We start from the raw sequence: 27,596 nt of genomic DNA on the forward strand, positions 1-27,596 counted from the left end.
TATATTGAAGAGACAGTGGATATGATGTCATACTGTACCCACAATTCTTAGCCGGAAAATCTAAATGGTAAAAAATGAATATCTAGAAACTGAGAAAAAAGAAACTGTAAATTGCATTCATCTACTTTCATCTGGTGTCATTACGCTGGTTTCCCGGACTTTTCCTTTAAAAAACTGTTTCTTTTCATCATCTGCGCCAATGGCGACCAGAATGAGACAGGGTTTCAAACGAAGTCACACGAAGTTGTTAGTATTGGTGGCGCTTTGATTTTCCTTCGTTAAGGTCAGCTGTACTAGGTCAGCTGGTGGCGATAAACAGTATGGCATGTAATAAGGTTTTAAGTGTTTTCCGACAAGGATTATTCACCAACAAAGTTGCCATAGTTACAGGTGGTGGAACTGGTATTGGCAAAGCAATTACGAGGGAATTGTTGCATTTAGGTGAGTATTTCAGCATGGTGATTGTCTTTTGTGATGAACCCCCGGAGATGGACCATATCCCTGCGTTTGGCACGTCTGTTATTGAGGCTTCCCCGGTGGTCCTCGAAAGCGACAGGGAAATCAATATTGAACTAAGGACTCTTGGAACGCAGGCGTTGGGGAACTCGAAGTGATTTTATATTGATTTTATTGGTCCTATACATTGGGGGTGGGACGAGGTGAGTGCTGTTAAGAAGTAAAGGTACTAGTGTTCTATTAACTTTTATGATTTGACAACAGTCCTAAACTGAATTGGATAGCTATTAACATAACATAAAACGGAACTAAAACAATCTACCCATTCACGTGATCAATTCAGCCATTTTGCCAGAATACTAGTACTGTACACTGAACTTGGGTGAGGGCGCTGTTCTCAAACAAAATATAAACATTGAATTATTAAAATAAAGACGCAAAATGAATAAGTAGTAAATAACAAGTAAATAAAAACTCGCAATGAATAATAAAACAATGAACAACTAATAAATAAATAAATAAATAAATAAATAAATAAATAAATAAATAAATAAATAACGACGCATACATTCTGTTTCATGAAAATTTATAAAATATTTACTCCATAAGATTCGTACAATGATTTCAAATTACTTTTGTGTGTTTTAGGAGTTTGTGTATTTGTTCATACATGATAAGAGAAGATTGTATAAAAAGTTACATAATAGATACGTAGCTTTATTATGGATATAGTTGAGATCATACGTAGGGATTTATTTCATTTTTGTTTATTGTCTAATTTTCTTGATAATGAAATAAATAGTACCTAAACATTTTTCTATTTAATTAATCACTGTACTTCTATCAAATTCATTGTAAATGTTTTATTTCTATAGATAATGACTTTACAAAATATTCAGTTGTCAGTTGTTACTAAATAGCGTAGAAACCCAACAAAAAATAAGCAAATCAACACTGCCTCTATCCTATATTGTTGATTTACTGCCATACACATGAAAGATATTCTATATGGGCTTTATGCAGCAATGTGATTGCTCAAGTTGTTTTCATCTGAATTTTATAAAACCTTTATTAATATTTGATATAATATTAATAATAAAAAATAATTGAATAAAATTAGTAAATAAATACATGTAATAGAATTTAAACTTATTAATGCTTACTGAATGAACACATGCAGTGAAAGGCAGAAAGCAGTACCATAGTTTACACATTCAAAACAATTTGTAAAATCTGATCATCAGCTTTCATTCAAATACAAAAATTGATTGGCTCAAAAGCTTCACATTTGCTACGTTCACACGACAGCATTTTATCGGAGCCCAACGGCTCGAGCCGGCTCGAGCCAGCAAAAATGGCCGTGTAAACGTGCTCGGCTCGAGCCAAGTTCGGCTCCACTAAACCCTCGGGGTTGAACTCCAACATTGCTCTGATCGTGTAAACGCATCGGGCCCAACTATCGGAGCCGAAATCACTCCTTCAATCGTCTTCTTCGAGTAACCTCTCATTTCAATTTTGGCGGAGACAACATCTTTCATAATTTCACGCAATTTCCAGCTTGAATAAGAGCTATGCGGCCTAATATATAGTAACGAATTATTGCGATAGATTGATAGCTCAACGGGAAACAAAAAATGGCGTACGAAATTATGCGACAAAAACTTGAAAGAACGACTGAACGGAAACTTTTTAAAGACACTAAAGATAAAAATCGTAGAAGCAATTGCGGTATGGTGATGTGTTCCTGGTAGGTTTAGATTCTTCCATAGTTTCTCTATGATAGATAGAGAGAATCTGTGATTCTTCCTAGTAGTTTAGATATCACTACAGTTGAATAGTTACAAAATGGTAATTTTGCATGACAATAACTTGAGCGAATAGGCTGTATTAAACGCATTTTAGCTGCCGTGTTTCCTGTTTATTCGAGATACTAGTACCTAAATCATAATACCAGTCATTGTCTTTTCTACCTCCATGCTCAGGCTCTTTTTTTTCCTAGCTCAACAGCATCATGCCATGTAAAGAAAAAAACACAAGCACGACACTAAAATCATTTTCAGTTACTAATTATTTAAGGGCACTGTTCCGTTTGACTCTGATCGAACTGAATTGAACTCTGGCAGATCTCGGCTCTCGGTCGGCTCCCGACCGTATGAACGCATTGGAGATAATCTCCTGTTAATCCGGGGGAGGAGAAGTAGTTCGGCTCCGATAGAATGCTGCCGTGTGAACATTGCAATTGTCTACACCCATAATGCACTGCAAGCCTGACAAACCAGCTGCAACCATCCATGAATATAAAATCAAAGAAAGCTTAGAAAGAGCTCCCGTGTGCTGAGAGTATTGAAGACACATTAAATCAAAGAAAGCTTAGAAAGAGCTCCCGTGTGCTGAGAGTATTGAAGACACATTAAATCAAAGAAAGCTTAGAAAGAGCTCCCGTGTGCTGAGAGTATTGAAGACACATTAAATCAAAGAAAGCTTAGAAAGAGCTCCCGTGTGCTGAGAGTATTGAAGACACATTAAATCAAAGAAAGCTTAGAAAGAGCTCCCGTGTGCTGAGAGTATTGAAGACACATTGAAAACTAATTCAAAATTACTTGTACTTGAGATATTGATGGAATAGCTGAAAACTAATTATGTAAATCAGGTAACTGATATGAGCAGATTTGAGTGTAAAACTAATAAGGCCTGCGTAATGTAATATTTCAGTACCAAGTTTCATTGAAATGTGATTAGAACAAAAAAACTATGAATTATTATTAGAGAATTAATATGAAAAAATTTCAACCCAAAATTAATCGGGCTGTCTATTGTTCTAGAGCATTTATGTACCAAATTTTATTCAAATGTGGTGATCAGTAATTGAGATATCAGTGTTAATTAGTTATTTTAATTAGGTGATTAATAAGCATAAATATTTACCAAAAACTAATTGGGTCTCTGCATAGTCCTAGGTTCATTGAAATGTGATGATGAATACTCTATGAAAGTTTCATTAAAATTAGTGGTTCTTTATATATCAGTGGAACATTCATGGAAAAAATTAACTAATTATGCGAATTAAGTAATTAGTATCCACAATTATTTACCCTAAAACTAATCACGTCTCATTGAAATATGATGATCAGTACTTAAGTTATCAGGCGAAAAGCTGAAAATTAACAAATTATGCTAATAAGGTGATTAATATGCACAAATATTTACCCCAAAACTAATTAGGTCTCTGCACAGTCCTTAAGTAACTATGTACCAAGTTTCATTGAAATGTGATGATTACTACTTGAAATATCAAAAGCTTAACATTTTAAAATTGTACTGATATTACACTAAAAACTATCAGGTCTGTGCAGTGTCCTATGACATCTATGTACCAAGTTTTATTGAAATGTGATGATTACTACTTGAAATATCAAAAGCTGAAAAATTAATTAATTATGCAAATTAGGTAATTAATATGTACTGATATTACACTAAAAACTCAGGTCTGTGCAGTGTCCTATGACATCTATTTACCAAGTTTTATTGAATTGTGATGATTACTACTTGAAATATCAAAAGCTGAAAAATTAATTAATTATGCAAATTAGGTAATTAATATGTACTGATATTACACTAAAAACTATCAGGGCTGTGCAGTGTCCTATGATATCTATGTACCAAGTTTTATCGAAATGTGATGATTACTACTTGAAATATCAAAAGCTGAAAAATTAATTAATTATGCAAATTAGGTAATAAATATGTACCGATATTACACTAAAAACTATCAGGTCTGTGCAGTGTCCTATGACATCTATTTACCAAGTTTTATTGAAATGTGATGATTACTACTTGAAATATCAAAAGCTGAAAAATTAATTAATTATGCAAATTAGGTAATTAATATGTACTGATATTACACTAAAAACTATCAGGTCTGTGCAGTGTCCTATGACATCTATTTACCAAGTTTTATTGAAATGTGATGATTACTACTTGAAATATCAAAAGCTGAAAAATTAATTAATTATGCAAATTAGGTAATTAATATGTACTGATATTACACTAAAAACTATCAGGTCTGTGCAGTGTCCTATGGCATCTATGTACCAAGTTTTATTGAAATGTGATGATTCCTACTTGAAATATCAAAAGCTGAAAAATTAATTAATTATGCAAATTAGGTAATTAATATGTACTGATATTACACTAAAAACTATCAGGTCTGTGCAGTGTCCTATGACATCTATTTACCAAGTTTTATTGAATTGTGATGATTACTACTTGAAATATCAAAAGCTGAAAAATTAATTAATTATGCAAATTAGGTAATTAATATGTACTGATATTACACTAAAAACTATCAGGTCTGTGCAGTGTCCTATGACATCTATTTACCAAGTTTTATTGAATTGTGATGATTACTACTTGAAATATCAAAAGCTGAAAATTAATTAATTATGCAAATTAGGTAATTAATATGTACTGATATTACACTAAAAACTATCAGGGCTGTGCAGTGTCCTATGATATCTATGTACCAAGTTTTATCGAAATGTGATGATTACTACTTGAAATATCAAAAGCTGAAAAATTAATTAATTATGCAAATTAGGTAATAAATATGTACCGATATTACACTAAAAACTATCAGGTCTGTGCAGTGTCCTATGACATCTATTTACCAAGTTTTATTGAAATGTGATGATTACTACTTGAAATATCAAAAGCTGAAAAATTAATTAATTATGCAAATTAGGTAATTAATATGTACTGATATTACACTAAAAACTATCAGGTCTGTGCAGTGTCCTATGACATCTATTTACCAAGTTTTATTGAAATGTGATGATTACTACTTGAAATATCAAAAGCTGAAAAATTAATTAATTATGCAAATTAGGTAATTAATATGTACTGATATTACACTAAAAACTATCAGGTCTGTGCAGTGTCCTATGACATCTATGTACCAAGTTTTATTGAAATGTGATGATTCCTACTTGAAATATCAAAAGCTGAAAAATTAATTAATTATGCAAATTAGGTAATTAATATGTACTGATATTACACTAAAAACTATCAGGTCTGTGCAGTGTCCTATGACATCTATTTACCAAGTTTTATTGAATTGTGATGATTACTACTTGAAATATCAAAAGCTGAAAAATTAATTAATTATGCAAATTAGGTAATTAATATGTACTGATATTACACTAAAAACTATCAGGTCTGTGCAGTGTCCTATGATATCTATGTACCAAGTTTTATTGAAATGTGATGATTACTACTTGAAATATCAAAAGCTGAAAAATTAATTAATTATGCAAATTAGGTAATAAATATGTACCGATATTACACTAAAAACTATCAGGTCTGTGCAGTGTCCTATGACATCTATTTACCAAGTTTTATTGAAATGTGATGATTACTACTTGAAATATCAAAAGCTGAAAAATTAATTAATTATGCAAATTAGGTAATTAATATGTACTGATATTACACTAAAAACTATCAGGTCTGTGCAGTGTCCTATGACATCTATTTACCAAGTTTTATTGAAATGTGATGATTACTACTTGAAATATCAAAAGCTGAAAAATTAATTAATTATGCAAATTAGGTAATTAATATGTACTGATATTACACTAAAAACTATCAGGTCTGTGCAGTGTCCTATGGCATCTATGTACCAAGTTTTATTGAAATGTGATGATTCCTACTTGAAATATCAAAAGCTGAAAAATTAATTAATTATGCAAATTAGGTAATTAATATGTACTGATATTACACTAAAAACTATCAGGTCTGTGCAGTGTCCTATGACATCTATTTACCAAGTTTTATTGAATTGTGATGATTACTACTTGAAATATCAAAAGCTGAAAAATTAATTAATTATGCAAATTAGGTAATTAATATGTACTGATATTACACTAAAAACTATCAGGTCTGTGCAGTGTCCTATGACATCTATTTACCAAGTTTTATTGAATTGTGATGATTACTACTTGAAATATCAAAAGCTGAAAATTAATTAATTATGCAAATTAGGTAATTAATATGTACTGATATTACACTAAAAACTATCAGGGCTGTGCAGTGTCCTATGATATCTATGTACCAAGTTTTATCGAAATGTGATGATTACTACTTGAAATATCAAAAGCTGAAAAATTAATTAATTATGCAAATTAGGTAATAAATATGTACCGATATTACACTAAAAACTATCAGGTCTGTGCAGTGTCCTATGACATCTATTTACCAAGTTTTATTGAAATGTGATGATTACTACTTGAAATATCAAAAGCTGAAAAATTAATTAATTATGCAAATTAGGTAATTAATATGTACTGATATTACACTAAAAACTATCAGGTCTGTGCAGTGTCCTATGACATCTATTTACCAAGTTTTATTGAAATGTGATGATTACTACTTGAAATATCAAAAGCTGAAAAATTAATTAATTATGCAAATTAGGTAATTAATATGTACTGATATTACACTAAAAACTATCAGGTCTGTGCAGTGTCCTATGACATCTATGTACCAAGTTTTATTGAAATGTGATGATTCCTACTTGAAATATCAAAAGCTGAAAAATTAATTAATTATGCAAATTAGGTAATTAATATGTACTGATATTACACTAAAAACTATCAGGTCTGTGCAGTGTCCTATGACATCTATTTACCAATTTTTATTGAATTGTGATGATTACTACTTGAAATATCAAAAGCTGAAAAATTAATTAATTATGCAAATTAGGTAATTAATATGTACTGATATTACACTAAAAACTATCAGGTCTGTGCAGTGTCCTATGATATCTATGTACCAAGTTTTATTGAAATGTGATGATTACTACTTGAAATATCAAAAGCTGAAAAATTAATTAATTATGCAAATTAGGTAATTAATATGTACTGATATTACACTAAAAACTATCAGGTCTGTGCAGTGTCCTATGACATCTATTTACCAAGTTTTAGTGAAATGTGATGATTACTACTTGAAATATCAAAAGCTGAAAAATTAATTAATTATGCAAATTAGGTAATTAGTATGTACTGATATTACCCTAAAAACTATCAGGTTTGTGCAGTGTCCTATGATATCTATGTACCAAGTTTTATTGAAATGTGATGATTAATACTTGAGATATCAGTGGAAAATCCAAAAATTTATTAATCATTATGCAAATTAGGTAATTAATATTGCACAGATTTTTACCCAAAACTAATCAAATCTGCGTATTAGTTCAGAGCATCTATGTGCCAAGTTTCATCAAAATCCAATGAGTGGTTCTTTAGATATCAGTGGAACAATCATGGAACAGCTAAAAATCAGCTAATTATCATGCAAATTAGGTAATTAATATACATGGATTTTTACCAAAACCTAATCAAATCTGCACATTGGCCCAGAGCATCTATGCACCAAGTTTCATCAAAAATCAATGTATGGTTCTTGAGATATCAGTGGAACAGACACACACACAGACAGACACACTAACTGCAAAGACTCCCTTTTTGTGCTTCACACACAGGAGTCAATGAGCCATTTGCTGTTTTAATAATGTTGAACTAACTCAGAAACATTGATAACGAACCCAGGTTTCTGCCATTCACTGTATAATGAATAAAACCTGATAAATAACTGATATTTGCTCTAATTGTAATGTACAGAGGTATTTGCATGGTCAAATTACGTCATATTGCAATGATTTTGTAAACAATGAATGCAATATCTGTTTTATATTTACTTCTAATAAAGAAAATTGGGTAATACATTAAATAAATAATAAACAAATTCATATATAATGAATACTGTAAAATAATTTATTTTAGCTGGAATTTATTTTCGCTGAAGACTTTTTGGGTGTTTTGTATGGAATTTATTTTCACTGATTTTTGACGAGTTGAATGTAAAATGTAGTATATTCACTGTTTTTTTATTTTCACTGAATCATTCCTTCAGTGAAAATAGCGAAAATAAAGTATTTTACAGTACTAGTATATTGCAGGATTGGAAATTCTTTTATTCCTACATAAGTCTCAGATTTTCAAAACACACAAATTTGTATCTCATAATGTTATAGGGGTTCATGGTGTATATTTATTTCTTGAAACAGGATGTAAAGTTGTGATAGCCTCTAGAAAAGTTGAAAGGTTAAACCAGTCAGCTGATGAAATGAAACAAGAACTTGATAAAGACAGTCCTGCTGAACTGTTACCTGTCCAATGTAATATAAAACAACAAGAAGAGGTGAGAGCAGTAGTCACATTTGGGAGGGGAATTGAGAAAATTCTGCAATTACTTTATTCTCAACTGCATGGTGATAATTTATTCAAATCTTTCCCAGTCTTTTGGTAATTGTGCAAACGTTTTGTCCCCGTTCGGATGCAGTCTGAAAACAGGGAGTTATAAATTGACTTCTGTGCGTCCATGTGTCTGTCTATATCATTTGACATGCCTGGACTGTGGACCGATTACATTCAAACTTCACACATACATCATACAGAATATTATACATATGCACACCAATTCAATCAATCACTCAAGATAGCTGAATAGCGGTCATTTTTGTACTGACAAATCATCAAAATTAAGCATTTCCCGGCAGTTTACAGATGGATTTTGTTCAAACTTGGTACATACATTAGATATTATGGGACCTTGATGCATGTCATTTTATTTTTCAGATCGGATATAATATGGCTAACTGGTGGCCATTTTAATGAATGTGGTTCTAGAGCCATACTCTGACATGCTTTGACTGATTCTGTTAAAATTTGTATATATTCATTATACATCAGAGAAGTATAGGTGTATTCAAGGGCTCATACCACTAATTGAATTTCCATAGACGACAATGTTAACATATGACGAGATTGCTATATGAAAATGACGAAGAAAGTTGAAAATATGGCTCAAAAATGGGAAATCAACATGCCAGTAATCAACCATATGAAAAAAACTAACATGTTGGCCAGCTCAAACTCTTGCAAATCTCAGGTAAACAAGACACACCTACTGTATTTGGATTGCACCAAGAGAAATCACTGGAAAAACACCAAGATTAGAACATCCATTAACACACAGAATAAACCCACAGGTACACAGCCGCTAAGTAGTAAACAAAAGACCACATGTTGGTCTCACCTCTGACCCAGGTGATTACGCCCTCAAACAGGGAGCACCTGAGAAAAATAATATTTAAAAAATTTCATTGGTTCTTGCTAGGCATTTAAATTGAGGGCTACGGGCAGCCATTGGTTAATTAGTGGCATGAGACCTCAAAATGGCCGACTGGTGGCCATTTAGTTTTAATTATTGCTGTTCCATATGGACAAGTACTTGTTTGATAATCAGATACAAAATGACTTTATGATAATCATAATCAAGCATCAGCTTCTACGTCCATGTTTATGGTCCAATTATATTACGATAAACAACTATATTACTATAACTTAAATTTGATAACTAACAGGGTCTAGCTGTGTTATGCATGGCTTGTTTTTTTTATTTTGGTTTTCACAATAGATAGCGCTGATTTTTCATATCTTAAATGTGATTTTAACTTTAGTTTGAATTGTGATACCAATTTTAAAAACTAAAAACATGTTTTCATTTTATAGTGGTATGTTGTACTTATATGTGTCATTTTAGGTCAAATTGTTAGTTTCATCTACTATGGAAAAGTTTGGGAAAATAAATTACCTTATCAACAATGGTGGGGGTCAGTTCTACTGTCCTGTGGCTAAAATGAGTCTTAAAGGCTGGAATGTGGTTGTAGATACGAACCTTACAGGAACATTTCAAGTCACACAACAAGGTACAAGTGTTATTATTGTTCTGCATCTTATATATACTGTACATAATTATTTATATAATTTGTTTTACACTTCAATACATCTGAATATATCATTTGTTCATTCGTTGTTAGTTTACAATGCATATATGAAAGAGCATGGTGGGAGTATTGTAAATATCGTACTAGACAACGGCAATGGAATGCCAGGAATGGGGTAAGTTAAGATACACCATGGAATGAGGTAAAAGCTGAGCTAGTGAATAATTGTGACATCTAATAATGTTGACTTTATTCAATTGTTTTCATTAAAATGACACAATAAAAAGTAAAAGTAGCTGAGAGTGGCACGATATTTCCCCTGTGCTCTCGCTGTCGCTCGCAAATGTCGTAAATTACGAAATTTGGACAAGATTTACGAACAAAATAAATATCTATCAGTAAGATTTACGAACACATTTTGTACAAAATACCCTCGCAAATCGCCCTCATTTAATTGTCAAGACTCGACTGTGATCATCACGCGTGTTACGGTTTGAGTGATTGCCATTTTAAAGTTTAAACAATGTCCCGTTACTTCTAAGATTGCAACAATTGTTAGATGGTGATCGCGATCAACACGGAACTGCCACTGAATGTATTTTTCCACTATAAAGTTATTTTGGTGTCATAGCACATGCGTAGTTTAGTCGACATGCGTTTCAAGATACCCCGCGACATTACTCTCAGTATGGGACGGTTTCGTGTCGCCCTTATCAAACACGTGATTTGTTTATTTATTAAAAATGGAGACTACGTCAAAAAGGAGTAGACAACTGCTCGACGAGTATTTTTCACGACGAGATGGACTCAGGAAAAACCGCTAAATCGTCTTCAGAACCAGAAACCCATGGGTGTCCTAACCCTGACAGCACCAAGAAACGGAAAGTTGATCGTACTGCAGCACGATTTCAGAAATAATGGAAGGTTAGCTGCGGTTCCGTAGCTCTTTGGTGCGACATACAATCTAATTTTGCCCTAACAATTTCACTCGGACGTCTTGTTTTTATTTTTGTTGTTGTATGTCGAACATGGGCCGGCCAGTGTCTGTCACGTAAATAATGCGGTCGGCAACATAGGGCTATGATTCCACAGCTAATGGAAGGTGAGACAATGTTAGCGAATCGATCGAAAAATACTATAATTTGTGTAACATTCTTACCGGGCATTCTTAGCATTGAGATCGAGTTACAAGACCGAAAGTTACTTTAGTTACTTTTTCACTTTAATTCAGAAATTTCGATGAAAATAAATAGTCGTTTTGTGTCGTCATAAACGTCAACATGCGGGTTTTGCATGATGAGCACAGGAGATTACTTCATAATAATATACAGCTTTTTGATTTTTTTCTGAGAAATTTCCCGTGAACTTAGTGAACTTTTGAATGATGACTATTTTTCCCACTGTTAACAATGTGAGCTTATTATGAATATGTTTAATTAATACTGAGTTATTCAAATAAAGGTTCTGGTGTCTACATTGCATATTTTGTTGTGATGTTTTGTTGTACCATCATAAATGGTACATTTTGTGAAGCAGACTGCCTAATTTGATGTCATGAACTTACACACAAAATTAGAGCTCAGGTTGCACCAGCAAGCACCATTTTCAGCATGCTGTTCTTGTTTTCGGCGGACGACAGAGGGGACACCTCCCTCTCCTTCTCTCTTCCCCGTTGTGCTCGGTCACGGGAAAATGCTCCGCAGTTTCCAGACAAAGTTTACTAATACTTTTTTTTCTTGATTAGTAAATTTACTATTACCTAGCAAATTCCAGAGAGAGCCCAGTAAATTCCATATTTAACTATGTCAATATATAATAAAATAAATTGTAATTTTGTGTTTTCATGCATTCTCATTGCTAATTAGGATTCTATGAAATAAAATCTGAAAAGTGACAAATGTGAATAAGAAGTTTACTTCAGTGATGGTGGGACATGGTTATAATTAGTAAGAGAGAGCGTGCTTTTCATATGCAAGCCGTGATTAAGCCGATATATACCATGATTGGCCATGTTGAAAAGTAGGCACCAAACATGAATAGCGCACACTTGTTAAATCCGTCTGTCAACTGAAATCAGTAAAAATAATATTTTGTGCTACAGACATAAATAAAGAACATTTGGGTATTATGAATTCAGAAGAGAAGCATGAACAAATCATTGCCCAGAATTACACAAACAATACCAAACAATGATTGCCATCTGCAGTGTTGATATTCAAAATGCAATAGGGCTTACTCAGTGTTAATTAGCAATGCTAATTGAGACAACTTTACACAGTAATTTTTGCAAAATTTGTATGTTTTATATATGTGTTTTATCAGTTAGTGTAACTATTTTAATTCCTTCTGAGGAATTTTAATTGTTTCAATAAACTACATATATCAATGTTTTTGCTAACAAAAAACAACACAAATAAACCTTGCAATGACAAAATACAGGCAAATTCACATCACTACTCAATGTATTTATAATTGATTTATGCTAGTTCCAGGGCCCATTTTAACCACAGTTGCAAGTAGAATGTTTCAGATACTGTACCACTATTGAATGTGATTTTTGATGCTTTACAGTTCTATAATTGTTTGATATTTTCACAGACACAGTGGTGCTGCTAGAGCTGGTATTGAAAATCTGTCAAAAACACTAGCCTTAGAATGGGCTAAAGATGGTATCAGAGTAAACAATGTTGCACCGGTAAATTTAACATTCATTTTTTGAAAGAATGGAAGTAGCTAACTAGTTACAATTGTGGAAATTTTAAAAGAATTTCATTAAAAGTGTCTATCAAAAGCAAATACAAATTGGTGAGAGGGGGTATCCAAACTTGTTTTCATGTAAACAATTACTTTACGATTTCTCCTGTAAAACCCTAGTCTTGGGGCCATTCTGGATTGGAAAATGCCAGCAACTAATTTAAAAACAATCAAGTTAAAAACAAATTTCAGAAAATTTCTGTTCATTTCCTTTCAATGCTTCTTGTTCATTCATCATAAGCTGCTAAAAAGTTGTTTGTAATTCATTTCCGTGTCTATTACTGTTTCTGACCTATGCTGTTATATTAACAGGGAACCATATACTCAGATACAGCAGCTGCCAATTATGGTGAATTTAACATATTTGCAGAAACCATTCCTTATATCCCGGCAAAAAGATTAGGCACAGTGGAAGAGGTAAGTATAATTTATATACGAAATAGAAGGAAGAAATTAAAAGCATTAATACATCATTCTCATAGGGTCATTGCACAGATTGTACGCTTTGCCTACAAATATACACAGTTACTGTTTGCCATTAATATTGTGTGTGAATGACAAGTTCTTGTTATTGCAGTTATTAAATATACATGTACTATTGGTAATGAGGCAAAACAACTACTCGGCCCTTTCTGGATGGGTGACATTTTTTGAGATATGTCCTTGCCACAGAAACAATGGTAAAATGCACTATAACAGACAAAATGTTATTTTCACTGTATTTTATTGATCTATTTTCTCTGAACAGAGTACGGTGACCCAATGTTTTTATTTTCCTAATCATTCTAACATGTAAAAATAAAGAAAATTATAATACTGATAGTAGTACTCACGCACAGGCTAAGTGGTCTCATACCTTAACTCGTTTTAAGAAAACATGCTTGAATGCTTAGCACAGGCTAAGAAACCCCAAGTATAAATTAAATCTTGCTCGTTTTCAAGACTCGGTCCAGGTTCCAACTAAGCGCCAAAAAAGCTATTGTATTCAATGTCCATTTGGAAGATTTACTATTATATTTATAACTATTCATTTTGGTATGCCATTTCCGGAATGGCAATCAACGCTATCACATGAAGAGATATTGTTCTCAAGAAAAATTAACTGACGACGAAACTCAGTGTTACAATCTGCACATTCTGAATTTGCTTTCTGTTTTATAACCTATGAACTAACATGTACTGAGTAATCATAGCTTAAATGACTGAACACTGATATGTGTTAACAAGTTTGGGCATTCTTTAGCCCGTGCTAGCCACCGTTTCCTCCTGTGAGTGACCGCAATTGGGTCTATCCGATATGCAAACATATGAGATTAACTTAAATCTTAGTAGTATTCACACTACACAAAGTACAGGCTATTATTTTTACTTTGGAGTGGGATTATAGCTTATGTTAAAAATCTGTTTATCATCTGGACACATTCTGTCACACTGTCTTTATTTGAAGTGTTTTACAAGCTAAACAACATTCTAACTAACATTAGTTCTATTTTAGTAACACTTACAAATGATATTCTTATTTTAGGTTTCAGCTGCCGTTAGTTTTCTGTTGTCTCCAGCTGCAGCTTTCATCACCGGTACAACAGTAGCCGTATCTGGTGGCTCTCATTTATATAAAAACCAGTGTTTTGAAATACCAGGTATGGATAGATATCATTAATATTTATGATAAAGATACTGAATGAACATCTTAAAGTGGGAGAGGAGTCATCACCTTCACATTTGGTTGACATCCATAGCATATCGTTGTTTACAAACAATCATCTACCCATGAGCCTTTAGGTTTTTAGCGTACATTATCGCTGCATAGGACTCAATCCCCACATGTGCACAGGTGACGACCCCCCCCCCCTTTAAAGTTGATAGGGGATCAACCAGTATTGTATGTTGTATCCAATGCAACTTTACTAACAGTGATTCATTTTGATCAAAAACAAGCATTTATTTCTCACTGTTGTCATCTATCGGTAAAGTTTACAGCAAGTCTTAGAAGTATTGGGCATGCAATTTGTAAACTCCCTGGTGAATTGGCTAACTGCTTTGGTTTTGACTGAACACTACAATTGAGGCAGTTTTTCAAAAATCTGGGAACAATCCTGACCAAAAATGGACAAGAACAATTACATAACAAAATAATTAATATTTATGTTCTTCAAATAATAGATGCTCTGTATTAATTTTGTCTCTTACAGATTAATATAATATGAATTGTATAAAAGTTACCAAATAATAGTGCAGTAATATATATATGCAAAATAAAATACTAGCCAGATTTGAAAAAGGTGGCAAAACACTACACTTATCTAATTGACAGACCTTGGAAAGCATATACCATCTGGTTTACATTAGTACAAATGTTTTCATACTGGCCACTTATTTCTAGTCTAAAAAATAATTTATTCCAGCCAAATTTATATTTTGAAAATTGAACTTGGTAGTTACACCAAAATTGGGCATTTCATAGCGATTGAAGATGAGATAAAAACTGTTTTAACTACGAGGACGAACATTTCCCCTGCATATACCTTCAGCCATGATATGGACAAGGTCAACTGTGTTATGCAAATTACTAATATATTGTTTTCTCTTTCAACAGATCATGACAAGATGCCTGCCTATACATGGGGCAAATCAGAAAAACGACTTTTGAAGGATGCTGTGACTGGCAAATTGTCACCTGTGTGGGATTAGAAACTATTTGAGTTGTTAGATACACTTGATAACAGATAAAAACATCCATCGAAATCTTTGTGTTAAAACAAATCCGGAATTTGTTGTATGACTATTTTGAAATAAAAGAAATCTCTTTGTCTGAGATATTAGTTATGCATATTAAATTTATACAAGGTGGGTATTTAATATTCCATACATGGGATTTCTATCTACCAATTTTCATAGTAGTAAACATGTAAACATTTATTAGCATAATGACTTGCAAAAACTTTTGTTGTTGTACTGTATTCATTATGCAAATTTATGATTCCATCACAATATAAATATATATGAAGTGAATTGAGTATACAAATTCTTGCAGTTATTTTAGTTATGTGAAGATAGGAGCTGCAATACATACTAGATAACCCTATTTACACATGCTGTGACAAATGAAGGAATAGATCACTTTTTAAAATATTCTTCAAAACTTTGATTTGTAAATACATCTTGGTGGTTTATATTTACTGGTAACTAACCTATTAATGCCTTGTTCACTTTCCATTGTGTCACCATTCAAAGGACATTGAATGTTTCACACGCGTCTCATTTCAGGATCAAACTCTGGGAAATCTGGTTCAAGACCAGACCACTGATTCTGAGCTAAACCTAACCAGGGTTGTGAAGAATTATTTAATCTACTGTAAAATACTTTATTTTCTCTTGAAATTAATTCTCACTATTTTCGCTGAAGGAATGGTTCAGTGAAAATAAAACCCAGCGAATATACCTTTTTTTTCTATATTTTACATTCAACATTCAAATAAATTCCATACAAAACACCCAAAAAGTCAATTAATTCCAGCATGTGTGTACTTTATGGGCTGTATACCTGAAATAAAGAAATAATAATAAAGTATGCTACAGTATATATATATCTCTATTTCGTATTGTGGCCATTGGCCTTATTTACAGATACAAATAAATATATAATAAATTAGATTGGAATGGTCGCAGAAACAAGTAAAGAAAAACGAATATAAAATCATAATACATAACATTTGCATAATTAAGTGTTCTCTCCCAGCATAAGTTGTCGTACTTGAAAACAATAAAATATAAATTTACCAAGGTTTAATTGTATATATGGGGTTTGATTCTGAAATAATTAAATAAACTTTATCTCTGTAGGTGGGGAGTAGTAATACTGTGCAATAAACTTCAACCTTAGGGAGTTATATTTGGGACAAACTAATGTAAAGTGGTATTCGTCCTAAATTACACTACAGCCAAAAGGACACAACCTCTGGTTATATGGAGTACCACTGGCCCTACCCTTTTCAATTTGTAGTGCATGGGATGAGATCCTTAATCTACATAAAGCATTTCTGTATATTGCAGAAGACTGACCAATATTTGTGAGATATTTCTCACATGTTAATTCATGTTTCACCTTACAAGTTACAAGTTTGGGACTTCTATTAATTTCAGAGCTCCAATCTTGTCTAAAAATATCAAAGCACCTCTGTTTAAACAGTTCCAGGAATGCAATAGAATTACTTGCATATTGTTCAATCCAAATATTGGATCTAAGATAATGCCGACCCAATTCTCCCCTAACAGCGGAATTAGTGGCAACAAAACTAACACTTAGTAAATATTTGCAAAATTTATTGTGTACTCTCTCCACATCATTAATATGAGAATGTGAGCCCCAAATAGCACTACCGTAGAGGAGAATTGGGAGGATTTTACAATCAAATATACGAAAAGCAACATCAGGTGCCACACCACCCAGATTCTGTAACTTTTTTTCCAAACAAAAAAGTGCTTTACTAGCCTGTTGAGAAACATATTTTTGTGCCTGGTACCAATTTCCAGAACTAGAAAGTATAACCCCCAAATAATTATATTTTGAAACAGTTTCAATGCTTTTACCCTTCCAAAACCATTTTTCACTGTTTTTTTAAACGACCCCTTTCCGAAAAACAATAATTTTAGTTTTCTTAAGTTTCACTGTAAGTTTCCACTTTGAACAATAGCCAAATTATTCAATAATCGTTGTAAACGAATAGGTGTACCGGGTACTACTAAACAGAGCCAGGTCATCTGCATACAATAGGTAACACAATTTCAAAGCACATAGGTGAACTACAGTTTCATGACCTTGTTGAAAAGTTCTATGAAGATCATTAATGTAGAAACAAAATAAAAGAGGTGAAATCATAGAGCCCTGTTGCAAACCCATACTAATATTAAAGTAGTTAGTTACCCCCCAGGGAGTTTTCACTGCTGCCTTTACATGCTGGTACATTGAATACAAGGAATTAAATAATTTGCCTTTGAGACCGGTCTTTGATAATTTGTAAATCAATGAGCAATGATGTACCCTATCGAAGGCCTTCTCATAGTCTACAAATGCACAATAGAAACGACCTTTTAACTGAAAGATGTATTTTTCCCACAAGAGTACGTAAAATGAAAACATAATCTAATGTGCTTCTATGTTTCTGGAAACCACTTTGTTCTTCCACAATTATATCATGTTTTAACCAGGTATTTAACCTATTACTTAATATACATGTGCTTGTATAAATTTTACTTATGACGTTTAATAACATAATAGTCCTATAATTACCGGGGTCATCCTTGTTTCCCTTCTTGTATACAGGCGATATTAATCCCCTACCCCATTCATCAGGAAAGATTCCCTGGTCAAATACCTTGTATAAAACAAATAACATTTCATGGATTTCTATGGGAGCATTTTTCCAAAATTCTGTGGGTATACCATCTGGTCCTGGGGCTTTATTTGTTTTTAATTTACTTAAATTTTCCCTAATTTCATTCAAAGAAATAGGCCTATCAAATTCAGAAACATTAAATTCGTTATTTAACACCACATTATCTTCTAAATCATTCATGTAGTTTTTGATTGATGCGAAAAACTCTTTTTGATTTTCGTCCTTCATCAAGGTTAGTGGGTTAAATAAATCGTTAAAATAGTTAAACCATTCAACCTCTGATATACTGTCTGGCACATTGGGCCTATTAGATTTCAAACTCTTCCCAAATTGTTTTGAATTAGGTTGTATCGCCATTTTTAAAAATTCATCACGTTTTTTTCTTTGATAATTAGTTTTCTTATCACGAACTAGTTGCCTGTATGAGTATTTAGACAGCAAATAATAGTCTAAGGTCGCCTGACTTCTACAATTTCTGAAACGATTCAATGCTTGATTTACTTCTCTTTTAGTAGTACAACATTCCTTGTCAAACCAGAAGTTAAAATATGACCTGCCAACATAATTAGGTTTGTGCATCATATGTGTGTTACAAGCATATATAATATCAACTAAATTATTTGCAGCTTTACTTACATTTCCTTGCCTAATATTATCATGAAAATCATGGCGCATCCCCTCAAAGTGTTGTAAATTAATATTATTATAATACTTTGGTTTTCCCTTGGTGTCCCACCTTCGTTTAGTAGTAGAATAATTGACACTATGCTGAAGTCCATTGACATTCGCAGAATTGGAAACATAAGCAAGTGATATAGCAAATTCAAGTGGCATATGATCAGAATCAACCCGAGCTCCAACTGTAAATACATTGAACAATGGAAACGCATTTGGAAATGACAGAACATAGTCAACAACACTTGTCCCAACCTCTGAAATAAAAGTAAAATTTCCACTACCAGTGTTTTTATAAACCCTACCATTCACAATTCTAAGGCCAGTGCTAATGCAAAAATCCAGAAGTTCACTACCATATTTATTGAGCTCATTATCCATCGACTCCCTTAAAGGTATATCATTACTTTGCTCTAAATCATCTATTGGCAAATACATTGTATTTAGATCAACACTATCACCATAGTTACCAGTTCGCCTACAATTATGACATTACAACCAAATTTTGCAGAATATACAATCAGATCTTATTCTAATTGATCAAAGTAGTTTTCATGTGCAAATATTGAACCCTCGGGAGGTCTGTACACTGTTGCAACTGACGTCCACGCGAGTCATCCCCATTTACGGACTGGGATCCAAATACCTCGGTGATTTTCTTCGACTCCATTGAATTAGTTTTCTTTTTTGTCCCTCTTTTAGGTGGCCCTGGATTTAATTCGACATCCCCAGACAATATTAGCGATAAAGATATCAGCGCTACTATCCCCTTACACGTGTTCTTCAGTTGGTGTCAGCCATCTTGGATCACTTTGCAAAACACTTCGGGCATAGCGATTTTTCTCTCATTCCACAACAAGCAAATTCTGAACCAAAACAGTCCCCAGACGAGCCTGCATCTGTATATCATATTCCATCGACGTTTATCTTTCTAAATAACTCGCACAAGTACCATAAGAGGCGAGAAAACACAAACAAAATACAGAGCGACGTAATCACCGATGTTTGCACCGCACGCCCTCAGCCATCGTCCGCCTGCACGGTGTTGCTCCGTTCGAACATTCCTCCCTCCACAACATAGTGGAGTGCTTCGCCGAAACATTCACCTTGAAAATTCAAGATGGCCCTCAGCGACCAATCCCCTATTCTACAGTATTCAAACTTTTCCAACAGTTAGTTAAACACTCTGTTTAACTACAAACACATATTCCGGTATAAAGGACGACATGGCTGCTGATGCTGTGTTTCCCCATTTATTTTGGCTATCAATGAAGGCTTTCTTCAGGTGATGTATTAAGGTAGAAGCCTAGTTACAATTTTGGACAAAATTGGTCATAAATCGCATGATAATGTTCATTAGTTTATTATGTACAATCATGAAGCTAATGTCCCATGGTACAATGAAATAGCATTATTTTGTGTGTTACAGTTATGCTTTTTGAGAAATGTGTCAAAAAATTTCTTGAAAATTGCTTTTTTAGAACAACTCCATAAGAACACAATGTTAAAGAAAAATTGCATTTTTTTGACACTTTTAAAACTTGGATTTTTAAAATAATTCAGAATAAAAAGTACTCCATTATTAACAATATATGATTTTTTTCAGCCTACGTCACCAGGCTAGATTTTGAGATATTGCATAATATCTCTGCCATAGGAACATGTGGTAAAAGTGTTATTATATATATATAATAGTGTCAAAATGGCAACTTTCCACTAAAATAAAACTACCAATTTATCGAAAAAAAGGCCTTGGAGTACAATTTATTACAAAATGAATAAATTCTGGGTTTTTAAAATTATGAGTAGGCTTCTATCTTAAGACAAGAATACAATTTGCCGCAATTTGAAGAACACTTAAATTTTACAATAATACAAAGAATATCACAATTATTCTGTGAAATTCAAATTTTAATATCTGATAATGTAAATCAATCCTAGCACATGACACCAAATTATAGATATAAAACATTACTTTGAAAGCAAATGATTACAGTATTAAATTCTACTAAAATATATGTTGTAAACAAAAATTGTTTTTATGCGACCACTCCAATAGATTCCAAAGTTTCTCTTGCCAGCTTTAGTGCACATGTGTGTATTTTCCTATGAAACAGAAGGGGAAAAAATTACTGTAAACTATTTTGCCACCATAAATTTTTATGATTTTATCATTTGAAGCGATAAAAGTTTAGCGAATGTCACTGTGAATCACTCTTTTAGTTGCATTCAGATTTGCAAAATTTGTAAGTAACTATCCAATACTATAAATACTATCAAATGTTGTGATTGTGAACAAGTAAAGTAGCATTCCCAATTTCCAAATCTGTGAGATACCATCTCCTGATTATGGATATATTCAAGAAATGTTGACAGAGACTGAAAACACATAAATTAGAGGCTGAAGTTTCATTATGTCATATAATGTTATGCAATACCTTTCCAGTGATGGTTCTTCATCATCGGTGTTTTCAGCTTCAGGTAATATCATGTTTTCTAAATCTTGTTGCGAAACCAATAGACAGTCTTTGACATAACTAACTTTGTGACGACCTACAGCAAAAAAAACACATCAAACTGTCAATGACTTTCAATATCATTACTGATTTTTGATTTTAGGTTTATCAACAATTTTTGAAAATCACTTTTCAAATTTCATAATTATTCACTCATTCAACAGTTGAGGTTTTAGTAAATAAGAAACAAGCTGCATCGTGGGTTAAGGAAGGTCAACCCCTCGTAACTAAACACAGACACAAAGATCGTAATGTTTAAAGGGCAGTGAAACTCTAGTAACTGAACACAGTCACATTGATGGTAATTGGAGGTCCTACCTTTACTTAATGTGTACAGTATATGTAGTACTGCCAAATACTGCTGTAAATTACACAAAGCTCCAGACTTAACACATTGGTATAACTCTTCAACAAAATCACTGCAAATTGAAGAAGCATTTAGTTTTTATTAGCATCATAATTTTCTATTCAATGAGCTGAAACATTTAGACTAATGTAATTCACAACCATGTACATATCAGTAACACTCACTATGAATAACACATTCTGGAAAACAAGCCGGTAGGCTGGTTGGCGATCCGCTCTGCTCAAAAACAAGCAATATGTTTTTGGCTGTTTCCATGGTGTGACATAAACGTGAAGCTAACGTCGGTTTATAATTAAATGGGCCCATATACGAAGTTCACAAACACCATTCAGTCTTTAGAAGTCACTTAGTTTATTACTAGGACCACAGTAACTCTACTAGTAGATTGACTGTGCTTGGATGTATTTCCAACCGTTTTGCCGATAGGATTTTCTAGAATGAAGGCAGCATTTACAGTTCATTCAAAGTCCAAAGAAGTGTTGGGATTTTGTTGATACAGTGTAACAATGTTGGCGACAGTGATCTTCTACCAGTGGGCAATGTAGCCAAAATAAAAAGCATGGTCATTTGAACACTGCTATTACAAAACTGGTAGGAGGTAATACATTTGGGGCAAGAGTATTCAAAAATCAGTTTTTGGATGTTGCAAGGGCAGTGGTGGGCCAGGATTTTTTTTCCAATTAGTGACGGTACGACCTACCTGTGAAGTATGAACAAAATCAGCCGAGCTGAAAAAATCACAGAAGAGTTAAAAGCCGTTGCTGGTGAAATGTTACCCCAATTTTGGGGTCAAATTTCTCGGTAATGAAAAAAGATATCAAAAATTCAAATAGTAACTTCGTGCTCACACTCAAGCTGAGTAGAATGAGCTATGACTGAAGTGTTTTATCCTATATTTTTTTCAGATTTTTTCTAATAACTAGGATGAAGGTGTGACCTACCTGCCAAGTTTGAAAAAAATTGGCCAAGCAAAAAAAATCACAGAGGAAATCATACGTGAAAACACTGAAAATCACACACACAAAATGGCAAAAGTGATTACCGGTATAAGGGCAATCCTAGCGAAGCGGATCGCCAATAAGACATGCCGACAACTGGTGAGTGGTGGCAAACAATGCCAGCAACAGAATGAGAAATGCTATATATATATCAGTATAATATTTCTCTAAAATTACCCCGGTACCTTGTTAAAGGTTTTGTTTTGTTGATAATACCCAGGAAAAATGCTGCTAAAATTGGTAATTCTGTGACACTTTCAGCTGGTTCTATGTCAGATTCCTAGAAATAAAAGGAAACATTTCACAAATGAGAGATATATATCCCTATTATACAGTACCAGAATTATAGTCATTCCCAAATGAAATAATGAAAGTCAAGGCAGAGGAAAAATTGATTTTTACCATTTGAAGTTGACATTCACATCCACCCCAGAATTAAATGTTTTGAATGGATTACAATAAATATAATACTTTCAGTAATAACATGTTTGTAGACAATATATCTGTTTTATGTGCTCAAGAAATTATTAATAGAAAAGTAGAGATGTTTTATCAAAGCATAACCTACCTTTCTGAGTGCATCCATTACGTCTGTCAATACAGCTGTCATAATGGGAGCCATAATATGTTGACTTAGTTGGGGATTTAATTTCTGATATCTTTGACAACATCTCAAGATTTCTGATAAACCAGGTGCTACTTGACGAAGTAACTGACAAAAATAAAAATCAAGATACAAAATGTATGATTGATGCAAGGTGTGAGCAAACAAAGATGGAATATAATCACATTGTTAGCAGCAACAGTCTGGTGCCCTACGCAGAAATGCGGGAAAGTCTTTTCAGCTGAACTTTTGCCAAATGCATTGAGTGGTGTGAATACAAACAAGATGGTAAGGGAGCAGTTGTTGAAATTACTGTTCAATTGTATGCTTGAGATTGGCAAGTGCAATAAAATAAATTTGCATGCCTGTTTTTTTTTCATGGTTTGCTTTCAATAAAAATTTAGAAAAAGCAATTTTACTAAATAATATTATTGGCCGATTAGTTAATAATTTAATGTGGCTTCTTTGTTTAGCATGTTGGCTGAATTTTGAGTCATTCTAATCGGGTTGAGCACCCTCAGTAAAGCACACAGATGCTCTAGCAGACAGCAAGGTGCAAAAAATCATGTCATCATGGAAAACAGAAGTTACTTATGCTGCAATAATTTAAAGGCGACAGAAAGTTGTGTTTCAGATGCTCATTCTGAATATTAATCAAATTTTTTGTATCTACATGAAAATGAAATGATGTTTGTGGCTGTTAAATAAGGCGAGTTGTTAAGTGTTCTTGGTATGAAACAAAAGTATTTGTAAATAATGTTTAATGCAGGGCTGGTAACATATAAAGGTTACAAAATGTAATAGTCCTGGAGTCTGGTACACAATTTTGAGTTTTACCGTTAAAGTCCTATTATAAACCGCGGTTTATATTACAATGTATCAATTTAAAAATTGGGATCAAAAGCTTCTATTACGTACATATTGCAATCACTAAATGGGCGTGGTCATTTTTTTTCCCACAACACATGCACAAAACAAACAATACACCGTACAATCTCTTGAATAGGCGTCGGGGAAGAGTGAAAGGCCTTATTTTGGTTCTAAAATAGGCGTTACGAAATGTTGAAAAATTACAGTCAATCACAAAAAAATTCTACATGATACAAAAAATACTCAGTATTTTTAACGTAATATGCATTTATTTTTTTTAATTTTCTTGGTAACGAAAAGTATATTCTAACAGAAGTTTCAAATAAAAACACGAATGCACTGCTTAGTAGCAAATGATCACATAGCGGTAGCTCGATCCGGCCATGCTGCTGGTCACAAATAAATAACTTACTTGTTTTCGAAGTGTTGATATTGGTGACTATTATTTAGTAGTGATTACAATAACGCACGAAAAATAAGTTCGTTGAATTGTTATAAAATGCAAGTAAAATTCAACTTAGTTTCCCCGTAAGCGAATGATTTCAGTCACATGTAAACAGCCGATACGATATCCGCCATGCTTTTGAATGCTCACGTGACGTATTATTGACCGGATAGGTCAAGTCGCTAATTAACCAATCAAAATGCTGGATGGTGCCCATGTGTCTAAATTACATAGCTCATTTAAATATGTTAATGACAGTTCAGCGACCTCACGGTGAACGCAACACGGAAGAGATTTACCGATAATGTAGTGCGATCTTCTGCCTTTGATTTCCATGGGAAAACGGCATGATTTTTTTTTAAATCAAGAAATTATTTGTTTTCGAAAGATAAATTATTCTTCAATGCTCAGTTTAACACTTTTAAGGTGATAAAAGCTCATTGTCTAAAACTTACGAAACACAGACGTATTCAGAAAGAGTATTGACAGAGGTCGCCGCCAGAACAAAAGCAGTTTCATTGCCTGGCCTGTCTGACATCTTATCACCGCTGAACAATAAATAGGTGTGAATATTTTTAGGCATGTTGTCGAAACAAAGAATAGGATTAGGAACAATGCCGTTTTGGAACAGCTGGTTGAAACAATGAAGTCAGTCACGGTCTTGTTGAATTGGGGGTGCGGTTAGTAATAGGTACTTTTCAAGTTTTCAATTTTTGTTAAGAACTCTTTAACCCCGAAGCCGGAATTGGGGGTGCGGTTACTATTACGTATGCGGTTTATATTAGGACTTTAACGGTAAGTATCTAATGGCAGACTTTATAAAACACGACATGACAATGTTATTTGATAAAGGAGTGGTATAAAAGTTAATTTTGTATTGCGCAAGTGAAAATCACAATAAGAAACTATAAATCACAGAAGAGAAGATGAGTGAACCTAAAACATTGTACAAACACTACAAAAAACAGGCAACATACAAATCAGGACTCGAGAATTTTTTTAAAATGTCACTTGCCACAGCGCAAAGTAAATTTTTAATTTCACTTGTCCTGTACAGAAAATTACTTTTCCCACAAATTGGGAATAAAAAGTTCAGTATAATAAAAAAATAAAACAAAACAAAATTTGTTCAGTTTACTTATTTATTATTTCCCTAACTTTAACAGAATCACGAAACAACTTCAAGCAACACAGCTACGAGTTTGATCGTTCTTCTTTGGTGAACCCCATCAGGTTCTGTCACCTATCGCTCACTTCCCAGCTGCTGTATTCGTCCAACTAAACATTATTTTGTAGAAAATACAACATATGCTTTAGTTTAAGATTTCGTTTATATTTTTAAAATTGGATTACCTTAAATAATTGCATGAAATCAATATTTTTTATTGAAAATTAAAACAAAATATGTAATTTGTTTATGCTCGAATTGTGGGCTACAATTTTAGAACTACTTTCAGTGTGTTAAAATGGCAGCCATTTCGTTTTGCAATTTTTCAAGCATTTGTTATTACATATCACTGAACCTACTTAATATTGTCAAAGTTTTACATTATCTTTATTTTGAGCGTTTTTAAAATTTAATTCTGTGTAATAAAACTTTTAAAAACTCTTGTTGTAGCTGGTAGCATACTTGATGTGATTATTACTTGCTTTTAAATGGTTGCATATATGGACTACTTTGTACACAATTATATACGCAATGAAAAACAATTTGTATCAACTATTTTCTTTTACAATGTAGCACTTTGGGAAATCAAATTTATGTGACTGGAGTAAACCACAAAGACAATGGTCTTATTATTTCAGTTGTCCGATGGGCAATCACATTTGCATTCAGACTTGTCTTGACTGAGAATTTACTTGTCACGGGCGTCAGGCGATATGAATTTGCGAGCCCTGCAAATTGGTAATGTAAATGAACGTATGTAAAAAATGCGAACTGAACCAATACAGAGGTTTGGATTTTTCAAAATCAGCGCCAGTTACAAATTACCTGTGACTCATTTTACTTACTTCTGGTACATCAGTTTCTGTTTCTTTCTGTTTGTGCGAACATTTCATCAAAGATTTCACAATTTTTCCCACCATGACAGAAGCTGCTTCTGATAAAACACTCTCTTCAACATACTTTTCAATTGTATTACATTGTTGAGTCATTTGATATAAAAGTCTGGTAAGACTTACAAGAAAACATCCAGCGTGATCTGTAAGAAAACAGATGAATAAACATGGTATATTTTTAGGATGACCAAGGCAGATTCATGATAGTTCCTGGAAATCCCAAGGTATAATGTACATGTATGAGCAATCTGTGTATAAAGACCACCTGCCTATAGTGACCACTTTTAGGCAGTCACAAGGCATAATATATGAGCAACCTGTGTATATAGAACACCTGCCTATAGTGACCACTTTTAGGCAGTCCCAAGGCATAATGTGTGAGAAACCTTTGTATAAAGACCACCTGCCTATAGTGACCACTTTTAGGCAGTCCTAGGGCATAATGTGTGAGTAACCTGTGTATAAAGAACACCTGCCTATAGTGACCACTTTAGGAAGTTCAAACATAACATACATGTGTCAGTACGATGACAACTCTTGAACACACCCATGCATTGACATGTCTGGATCTCCATAATCACTGTGAACTACACCGTAACTACAAGTGATA

General features: G+C 33.2%; 3 protein-coding genes across 3 annotated transcripts in view; 1 reads left to right on the forward strand and 2 right to left on the reverse strand.

Annotated features, from left to right (window-relative positions):
• Positions 1 to 280: 280 nt before the first annotated feature.
• LOC100367526 (peroxisomal trans-2-enoyl-CoA reductase-like) lies at positions 281 to 15,869 on the forward strand. The gene is made up of 8 exons (XM_002736062.4): positions 281 to 441; positions 8,579 to 8,712; positions 10,117 to 10,282; positions 10,394 to 10,475; positions 12,899 to 12,995; positions 13,367 to 13,471; positions 14,580 to 14,694; positions 15,651 to 15,869. The coding sequence occupies exons 1-8, from the start codon at positions 321 to 323 to the stop codon at positions 15,743 to 15,745; spliced, it is 915 nt and encodes a 304-aa protein (XP_002736108.2). The 5' UTR covers positions 281 to 320; the 3' UTR covers positions 15,746 to 15,869.
• Positions 15,870 to 16,301: 432 nt separating this feature from the next.
• Positions 16,302 to 19,563, reverse strand: LOC146729579 (uncharacterized). The gene is made up of 2 exons (XM_085495398.1): positions 18,345 to 19,563; positions 16,302 to 16,375 (listed from the first exon to the last, which is right to left on the reverse strand). Exons 1-2 carry the CDS (start codon positions 19,561 to 19,563, stop codon positions 16,302 to 16,304), a joined length of 1,293 nt encoding a protein of 430 aa, XP_085351524.1.
• Positions 19,564 to 20,987: 1,424 nt separating this feature from the next.
• The window catches only part of LOC102807568 (condensin-2 complex subunit G2-like), a 33,893-nt gene continuing 27,284 nt past the window's right edge, over positions 20,988 to 27,596 (reverse strand). The window contains exons 22-27 of the mRNA XM_078010425.2: positions 26,939 to 27,129; positions 23,575 to 23,718; positions 23,192 to 23,286; positions 21,960 to 22,060; positions 21,564 to 21,678; positions 20,988 to 21,231 (exon numbers count right to left, since the gene is read on the reverse strand). Coding sequence (XP_077866551.2) covers positions 21,165 to 21,231; positions 21,564 to 21,678; positions 21,960 to 22,060; positions 23,192 to 23,286; positions 23,575 to 23,718; positions 26,939 to 27,129 — 713 coding nt within the window. The 3' untranslated portion in view covers positions 20,988 to 21,164. The remainder of the gene's footprint in view (positions 21,232 to 21,563; positions 21,679 to 21,959; positions 22,061 to 23,191; positions 23,287 to 23,574; positions 23,719 to 26,938; positions 27,130 to 27,596) is intronic.

The sequence above is a fragment of the Saccoglossus kowalevskii genome, chromosome 21, assembly GCF_978046115.1.
Source record: "Saccoglossus kowalevskii chromosome 21, keSacKowa6.1, whole genome shotgun sequence".
Classification (NCBI taxonomy): domain Eukaryota; kingdom Metazoa; phylum Hemichordata; class Enteropneusta; family Harrimaniidae; genus Saccoglossus; species Saccoglossus kowalevskii.